General features: G+C 43.8%; 1 protein-coding gene across 1 annotated transcript in view; it reads left to right on the top strand.

Annotated features, from left to right (window-relative positions):
• LOC124607475 (heparan sulfate glucosamine 3-O-sulfotransferase 4-like) overlaps positions 1-4,367 on the top strand; it is a 274,870-nt gene extending 270,503 nt beyond the window's left edge. Inside the window, exon 2 of the mRNA XM_047139832.1 lies at positions 4,267-4,367. Coding sequence (XP_046995788.1) covers positions 4,267-4,270 — 4 coding nt within the window. The 3' untranslated portion in view covers positions 4,271-4,367. The remainder of the gene's footprint in view (positions 1-4,266) is intronic.
• The last annotated feature ends 5,673 nt before the right edge of the window (positions 4,368-10,040 follow it).

Genomic DNA, 10,040 nt, shown 5'->3' on the forward strand with positions numbered 1-10,040 from the left:
ATGATGTAACATTCCTCCAGCGACATTCGGACGCCTCACTGAAAACGTCTCCCGCAGAGTTCAAGCATTCATAAAGCGAAGGGTGGACACACCCCGTATTAACATCCACCACTATATGCCGGGATGCCTTCGCTTAGCTGATGTACTTCAGTTGAATTGAAGTGAATTATTAATTTAATTAACTAACAGGTGCTACGTACGCTGTGATCCTACTACATCTAATGAAAGTAGGATGAAATACAACAAAAAGGGTAAGAGTTACGCTATCACACTCGCCCTGTTTACAGTTGTGGTACAGTATGTGTATGCAGGGTACGTCGTGCAAGACGTAACACTGCCTTTTACAGCGTGAACTCTTCAAAACATCGGTGTGAGGTTTCAACTAAATGACAGCACGAAGAGCAACCTGTTTAATTCCCTCAACTCTTGTATATAACAAGGTATTGAAGGAATTATGTTTTCTTAAATGGAACTGTCCAATTTTTTTAACAACATTCAAAGGCCCTCGAAAAGTCGAGTACAGAGAAATAACGCTTTTCGCAAATACAGCCGAGAAATTTAGTGCAGTCTGAGGACAATGAGTCTGGAAATAGCTATTTAGGTACAAACACCGCCAAGTGTGGTTCTGATGCCAGGTTCTGTCGTTACATGTAGCAAAGAGACATGATTACGCTGTTAAGATAAAACATTTCTTTTCTTGGCTCTACTTTCTATGACACAGATGAAGAGTCATATACGACTGTTGTGAATGGAATACGTGATACTTGGCTGAGTATCAGAATGGTCTTAGCAAAACCTATTTTAAAATGCGTGTACGTACTCACGTTTAAGTGAACAGCTTTTGTGGAAAGAGATAAACAGCTGAAAGAGCAGTCTGAAGTTACAGAGGGCTTCCACGGTCCACTCTTGGTCAACAGATCTTGTTTGTACTTGAGAGGATACCGCTGAGCAGCTTTACTCCTCACAAAAACGAGTGCTCCTTGTTCCCAGATCCCCTTGTTTGCCGGCAGTGTAGGAAATTTTTCACCCGCCTTCCTTCTTTGGAGTCCACTTTAGGATTGCTGCATTCTGCATCTTCACCAGAGCTCATTAGTGTGGTGACTCTTCGAAGGCACATCAACCACTGTTTGAAGACTCCAAAGGCGTCTGCATGCTGAAAAGCAGAATCTCCTGCCATTAATCTTTTATGGCTAATTTTGACCCAATCCATTACAAGTAAATACAGTCTGTTAAGTAAGATCGTAGTCGGGTTAAAACAGTAGATAAATCTGTCTGACAATAAACTAAAACATATCCATATATAATATATGAACAAAAGAAAAATACAGTTATAATTAATAATTTGTCCAGTCATCCGCAGCGTCGATAATTCCTTGGCATCTCCGAAGCATGCTTGAAACAAACTTCTCGCGTATTCACGTGAAAGAGACCAAATGCGACGAATTTGCGTTGACAGCTGTTCCAGAGTTAATTTGGTTTCACTTGACGCAGTGTTAAGAACGGGTTCCCGAAAAAAGGTTAATAATCGTTTTTTTCACTTTTGGAGTCACTTTGCCGATTGAGCTACTTTCTTCAAATTTTTTAACCATTTTATAGCGTGTACTTTCTTACAAATGACTTCCCCATGTATTCAGGCGCCGCGGCATGACTCATTTTCGAACTTTGTGTGGCTACGGAGCAACATAGCCTCAAAATCTGACGCGTAGCTGCACTCATGTCTCTCCTTGTGCATCTCTGTCAAGAATTAAAGTAAACTAATATTTTATGGACATTTGATGAAGGACAATGGTTCCCTCTATTGGGCTGTAAAAGAACTAGGGCGATATCTTTCACCATCTGTGTGTAATGCCGACCACGCTTTTACTTAACAGACTGTATGTATAGGGTCTATTGTATTATCTCTCGACGAAGGATTTCACAGCTTAAAATTATCTAATGAAAATCTTCTCCCGAATTTGGATGTCATCCATATGCAGTCACAGCGTACAGATTTGGAACATTAACAGGGACTAAAGGATGTGAAACTTCTACAATCGATGTTTTGCAGATTAACACAAGGAAGGTGCCTGTTCCACCTTACAGTATCATCAGCCAGTCATGAAATTCAATTCTGGTGTAAGTTTCGTAATTATTTCTGTATTATTATTTGTTAATTTCTCTTTGATTATCATCTGATGGTATGTCTTTTTTAACTTAGTTGTGGCTCTTATATAGCGGTTGAAATATTTTAGCTTTGAAATTAATTTGGATACTTAGGTGCAAAGTCTTTTGCTACAGTGTCCATGAATAAATTACTATTTGTTTGATACTTGCACTGAATGAATGCTTGAGATATTGTGGCCAGGATGCTTTAATTATCACTGGCAGCGAATTAGCTAGGACACTGACCAGTTCTCTCTCCCTCATGGGGCCATGTGTGGTACACGTGTCTGACCATATATAAAAATACCAACTTCTTTTGCGATGTCAGTAAAACAGTAATAATTGTGTTCCAAATAGGACGATTAAAATTAACACCAGATTCAGAGCTGTGAAGGGAGAAAAACGGTGTTGATGGATAGCGTGCAGTTTGCGAACATTAATGAATTATTACAGCAAGATGCGTCTCTACAGCAACATCGTCACAGAGCACTCTTGTTGTGAAGAAACAGAAACGGTTTGGTGGCACATTAAACTTGCTGCTCACATTACTGCTAATCGTAAAGTTATTTTGATAACGCTACTGTTTCTGTAGTTCAAAATGGCTCTGAGCACTATGGGACTCAACTTCTGAGGTCATTAGTCCCCTAGAACTTAGAACTAATTAAACCTAACTAACCTAAGGACATCACACACAGCCATGCCCGAGGCAGGATTCGAACCTGCGACCGTAGCGGTCTCGCGGTTCCAGACTGCAGCGCCTAGAACCGCACGGCCACTATGGCCGGCGTTTCTGTAGTGGCCATGACAAACATTTCACTCTTACGGGGGGATACAAGATAACTTCTTCCTCACGAGACATGGAATTAACTGCATCTATTGCCTTAACCACTGCGTCAGGCTGCTCGGTCAATGTTTTAGGGCCGGCCGCGGTGACCGGGCGGTTCTACACGCTTGTCCGGAACCGCGCGACTATTACGGTCGCAGGTTTGTATCCTGCCTCGGCCATGGATGTGTGTGATGTCCTTAGGTTAGTTAGGCTTAGGTAGTTGTAAGTTCTAGGGGACTGATGACCTCAGATGTTAAGTCCCACAGTGCTCAGAGCCGTTTGAACCAATGTTATAGGCTTAGACTCGAATTCGTAACGAACTGGCTTCAAATTACTGTCCAAATATCTCAACTAAAGTGTTTCGTGTTATCTCTACATTACTCCAGTGAATGTTAGGTTAATTCCTTCGATAAAGGCACCGTCGCAGTTCTTCCTCTTTGTTATACATGAGATGTATTTGCAGTTCCGAATACGAACAATTATCAACTGTATAAGGGAATGACGACAGTGAAAATTTGTGCCGGGCCGAGACTCGAGCCCAGATTTTCCGCTTTACGCGAGCCGTCACCTTAACCGCTTCGGCTATCCGTGCACAACTCACGACCAGAACCAATCGTCCATATGTTGTCATTCCTGCCTCATAGCCTGCCAAAGCAGTTAAGACGACCGCTCGCATAAAGCGAAAAATCCGGGTTCGAATCCCAGTTCGGCATATATTTTCATTGTCCTTATTCCCTTGTTCGTACTGGCAGCTGCGAATATATTTCATGTATTTCATAATGGCTGTAGTCACCGCGGTGGCTGCTTCTTCGGATTCCTTGCATTTCCGAAGATGTCCGAAGGAACACTGCATCGTTCTTCGTTAACAGAGGCACTGAAAAATCGTATTCCTCATTCGTGTCTCACTGAGTCGTTCTCCTAGCTTCTTTATGTTTCTACGAATGCTCTCTGAATTGAGTGTACTTTTATTCTCGTCCCCATAACCACAGTAACAGTTTCCACTAGTGAGGCAGAGAACCAGAACATGTGCTGTCAGGGAAGAGAAAAATGGCGATACAGTAACCATGGTCGAAATTGGGCAGTTCTGTTTGGATTTCTAACACTTGCTAATTCTTCACATTCTCACGTATGGTTAAAATGAAGTGGGTGGGTAGCCTAACGTACTAACACTACGAAACTCTTAAATTATACGTCTTCTGTAAAATATTATTTCTGTTTGATTTGTCACTTCTCTCATATTAGGTTTGTGACGAAATTTTGCCAAATTCTGTTTGAATAATTTTTGGTTTCATTTTCAGGTGAGTGTCGCTGGCTCGAGTTCCTTGCTTGCTGCCTGGTGTGGTGAGTGCGTCGTGTCTGATATCTCCACAGTACCATGACCAATCAGTTTCGTTCTAATCACCCGTACATGTGATAAAACTAGCTGCATTGCCAAAACCACTTTCTGTTCTTCTACATTACTCTTTCGTCAACACATGGTGTAGCCATATGAGTAAACAGAAACAAAGAGTAAAAGGGCATTTGTAAATCAGCTGTTGTTACGACAGTGCGTTAGAAATTATTGCCGTATTACAAGATGGGTGTTTTCAGCCTTTATAAAGATCGATAGGATGTATGGGAGTTTCACAGTAGCCTACTGTTTAGCGTTTCTGTCTATTGAGAAACCCTCATTACTTTCCGATGACCACCTCATATCTTTATTCGAAACGTCATTCACTCGTCTTGTTTGAAGCGGGTGAGTAACTGCCTCCAAAAGTGGCGTTGACACGCAGGCCACCATTGAGGCATCAATTGATAACGTAGGCTATAAGCCGTTGGGGCACTTGAGGTTGTTTCTACGGCGCAACGCTAGTATTCAGATGTTAAACATTGTCAAGAAGTGTGAATGTATTTGCTGAAGAGGACGCTGGGAGAATTGCAGAACTAGGTACGTACTAATCACAAGGGATTCTGCGCGATCAATTGTCTCTAAATAAATAATCACAAATGTCCTGAAACCTGTGACAGACACCTAAAAATGGTGCCACAACAGGAAAATTACTGCCTCCTAGCTGCGACATATGGCTTACAGCGAAAAGATACACTACTGGCCATTAAAATTGCTACACCACGAAGATGACGTGCTACAGACGCGAAATTTAACCGACAATAAGAAGATGCTATGATACGCAAATGATTAGCTTTACAGAGCATTCACACAAGGTTGGCGCCGGTGGCGACACCTACAACGTGCTGACATGAGGAAAGTTTCCAAACGATTTCTCATACACAAACACCAGTTGACCGGCGTTGCCTGGTGAAACGTTGTTGTGATGCCTCGTGTAAGGAGACGAAATGGGTACTATCACGGCCTTGATAAAGGTCGGATTGTAGTCTATAGCGATTGCGGTTTATCGTACGGCGATATTGCTGCTCGCGTTGGTCGAGATCCAATGACTGTTAGCAGAATATGGAATCGGTGGGTTCAGGAGGGTAATACGGAACGTCGTGCTGGATCCCAACGGCCTCGTATCACTAGCACTCGAGATGACACGCATCTTATCCTTATGGCTGAAACGGATCGTGCAGCCACGTCTCGATCCCTGAGTCAAGAGATGGGGGCGTTTGCAAGACAACAACCATCTGCACGAACAGTTCGACGACTTTTGCAGCAGCGTGGACTATCAGATCGGAGACCATGGCTGCGGTTACCCTTGAAGCTGCATCACAGACAGGAGCGCCTGCGATGGTGTACTCAACGACGAACCGGGGTGCACGAATGGCAAAACGTCATTTTTTCGGATGAATCCAGGTTCTGATTACAGCATCATGATGGTCGCATCCGTGTTTGGCGACATCGCCGTGAACGCACATTGGAAGCGTGTATTCGTCATCGCCATACTGCCGTATCACCCGGCGTGATGGTATGGGGTGCCATTGGTGACACGTCACGGTCACGTCTTGTTCGCATTTACGGCACTTTGATTAGTGGACTTTACATTTCAGATGTGTTACGACCCGTGGCTCTACCCTTCATTCGATCCCTGGGAAACCCTACATTTCAGCAGGATAATGCACGACCGCATGTTGCAGGCCCTGTATTGGCCTTTCTGGATACAAAAAATGTTCTCTCACCAATTGAAAACGTCTGGTCAATGGTGCCCGAGCAACTGGCTCGTCACAATACGCCAGTCACTACTCTTTATGAACTGTGGTGTCGTGTTAAAGCTGCATGGGCAGCTGTACCTGCAAACGCCATCCAAGCTCTGTTTGACTCAATGCCCAGGTGTATCAAGGCCGTTATTACAGCCAGAGGTGGCTGTTCTGGGTACTGATTTCTCAGGATCTATGCACCCAAATTGAATGAAAATGTAATCACATGTCAGTTCTCGTATAATCTATTTGTCCAATGAATACCCGTTTATCATCTGCATTTCTTCTTGGTGTAGCAATTTGAATGGCCAGTAGTGTATTTTCTCCTTGAAGTGGTGCAAGAGCTCTGATGATAGTTCATCCCTTAGGAAAGACAGAGTAGAGCCCTGGAGAGTTCTTCTTTCCTGGCTGACGGCTCACTGTTCGTCACCCAAACACACCCTGATCACACTCGATAGGATTCATACCCTGAGACATCGTTAACTAATCATCCACCACATTTACATGCGACACAACTCTCAAAAAATTAAAATCAATCTTTTCTAGCACGAGAAAATATGAATATTGCTAGCGAGAGCCGTTTTACACTTAGGGTGCCTGTAAATCGGCTGTTCCAATTTAATCAGGTTGTCAGCACATTCGTAAATTTTTAATAAAGGGAAAGTGCGGTTACCTAACAAATGACATGGCTTCATAATGAGGTGATTGTTTAAGAAGTGATGCTCAAAACTCTTTGACTAATCAGTGTGTGCGAATTTTTATTACATCCGCCTTGATCACGTGCGTTATGGAAAAAAGTGCAAAGTTGTCATTGGAGTAACATTATTGTACACTGTCCAATCGAAAGTATCAGGACTCTCATATGCAAAGCAGAAATGGCCGCTAGATGTCACGAGAGGCGGACTAGCCAGTGTAAAAGAAGGTGTGGAACGTTGTGTTGTCAGTAGAGAAGCAGAAATAGCAGACTGTCTCTGTTAGGAGAGCTCAGTGACTTCGAACGTGGCACTGGGTGCCACCTAAGTAACAGATCCATCAGTGACATTGCATTCCTTCCAAAGCTGTCCAAATCGACAGTTGGTGATACAACCGTGAAGTGGAAACGTGAAGGGACAACTGCAGACCAGGCACACTTTATGCACTGACGGGCCGGGACCATCCAGCGTTGCTGAAGGTGACTGTAAAAATGGCATGAAATGAGCAGAATTAATCAGTCGTGAGTTCTAAAGGGCTACCAGCAGTCCAGCCAGGAGAATAACTGTGCATATGGAGTTAAAAAGAATGGGGTTCAGTGGTAGAGCAGCTCATCATAAGCTACACGTTTCTATAGTCAAAGATAGGCGACACTTGAAGTTGTGCAAAGAATGACGCCATTGGACAGTGGATGGTTGGAAACGACTGATTTGAAGTGATAAATCAAGCTATACCGTATGGCAATCTGATAGTAGGGTAGGGATTTTGCGAATGGCTGGAGAGCTTTACCTCACGTCATGTGTAGTGACAACACTGAAGTACGCAGGAGCCGGTGTTAGATTTGGGGATGTTGTTGATCGTTGGGTTGTGGTCCCCTTGTTGCATCTAAGAAAACGGTAAGTGTGTAGGGATATGAATTTCACAGAATCGTGTACGGCAGAGTAGAGCTGAGGAGCAATTCGGAGACAATGACTGCTTGTACTAGCGTGACAGTGCACCCTGTCATAAAGCAGCATGTGGGAGGCAATGATGTGTGGACGTTCACATTCCTGAAATGGACTCGCCTGCCCGGAGTCCTGACCTAAGCCCAATGGAACGACTTCGCTCCAATCTCAAGCGTCCAACATTACTACCTTCTCCGGTTGCGGCTCTACAGGAAGAACGAGCTCCCATTCGTCCACATACATTCAGACCACTCCCCAACAGAATTCAAGGCATTGTTCCTGATCTATATTAGCGACATAGGAGACAATCTGAGTATCCGTCTTAGATTGTTTGCAGATGATGCTGTCATTTACCGTCTTATAAAGTCACCAGATGATCAAAACGACTTGCAAAGTGATTTAGATAAGATATCTGTACGGTGCGAAAAGTGGCAATCGAGCCTGAATAAGGAAACGTGTGCAGTTATCCACATGAGTACTGAAAGAATTCAGCTAAATTTCGATTACGCGATAAGTCACACAAATATGAAGGCTGTAAATTCAACTAAGTACTTAGGGATTACAATTACAAATAACCTAAACTGGAACGATCACGTAGATAATATTGTGGGTAGAGCAAACCAAAAACTACGATTCATTGGCAGAGCACTTAGAAGGTGCAACAGGTATACTAAAGAGACTGTTAACACCACGCTTGTCCGCCCTATTCTGGAGTATTGCTGTGCGGTGTGGGATCCGCATCAGGTGGGACTGACGGATGACATCGAAAAAGTACAAAGAAGGGCAGCTCGTTTGTATTATCGCGAAATAGGGGAGATAATGTCACAGACATGATACGTAAATTGGAGTGGCAATCATTAAAACAAAGGCGTTTTTCGTTGCGACAGGATCTTCTCATGAAATTTCAATCACCAGTTTTCTCCTCTGATTGCAAAAATATTCTGTTGGCACCAACCTACATAGGGAGAGATGATCATCATGATAAAATGAGAGAAATCAGGGCTCGCAAAGAAAAATTTAAGTGCTCGTTTTTCCTGCGTGTCGTTCTAGAGTGGAACGGTAGACAGACAGCTTGAAGGTGGTTCATTGAACCTTCTGCCAGGCATTGTATTGTGAATAGCAGAGTAATCACGTAGATGTAGATGTAGAAGGCGTCATAAGGGCGAAGGGTGCACAGTTATAGATGTCCGGTTACTCTTGCTCAAATAGCATATTTCAACGATATGGAGAAAAAACGATCCGAATGAGTAAAGACAGGTTGCTTATCCTGTCCATAGGATTAGCGAATGTTTTATCACCGGCTATTCACTAAGTACGCTGGATATAGTGTTTGTAGCAAGTGCTTCTGTTTTTTGGTATTTTTTATTCAGGCAATATAAATATGACAGTGTTTCTCTATCTCCTTCCATCTTATAAAGATAGTACTGATGGTGATCAATAAGTAATGCAACACGTTTTTTCTCGGCCAATTTCGGTTGAACAAATGTGAAATTTGTTGTGGGAGATCGTGGCGTATTCCCGCATCATCCCCTATAGTTTCATGAAATTCCGATAGGCGGCGGCTCTATACATAGCCTTCAAAATGGCGTCTCTAATGGAGGTGCGTTACAAGCAGAGAGCTGTCATTGAGTTTCTTTTATTGGAAAACCAGAGCAGTGCAGGTATTCATAGGCGCTTGCAGTGTGCTTACGGAGACCTGGCAGTGTACAAAAGCAGGGTGAGTCGTTGGGTGGGGCGTCTGTCATCATTGCAACAAGGTCGCGCAACCCTGTCCGATCTCCCGCGTGTCGACCGGTCGCACACAGCTGTGACTCCTGCAATGTTCGAACGTGCGGACACTCTCATTCGAGGTGAGCGACAGATCACAATCAAGCACCTCGCTGCTCAACTAGACATCTCTGTTGGTAGTGGTGACACACACATACACCAGTTGGCGTTCTATAAGGAGTGTGCACACTTTGTTCGTCGCCACCTTACAGAAGAATGCAAAGAACATCTGTTTGGCCCAATGAATGTTGCAGTCCGCGGGAACAGTACGTGCATGATTGGGAAGTTATTGCCGTAACAAGACGTTGGCCACGACGTCGACCATTGAAGTGGTACCATGCAGGTTACAGGCTCTTCCGGTAAGGATGCGTAGGGCCGCCGCATTGAGCGGAGGTTATATTGATAAATAGGCTTTTGAAGCTAGGTGCTGTTGCTGAATGATTATTCACCGCCGGCGGTTCTAGGCGCTTCAGTTTAGAACCGCGCGACCGCTACGGTCGCAGGTTCGAATCTTCCCTCGGGCATGGATGTGTGTGATG

Source organism: Schistocerca americana, chromosome 3 (assembly GCF_021461395.2).
Source record: "Schistocerca americana isolate TAMUIC-IGC-003095 chromosome 3, iqSchAmer2.1, whole genome shotgun sequence".
Taxonomy (NCBI): Eukaryota; Metazoa; Arthropoda; class Insecta; order Orthoptera; family Acrididae; genus Schistocerca; species Schistocerca americana.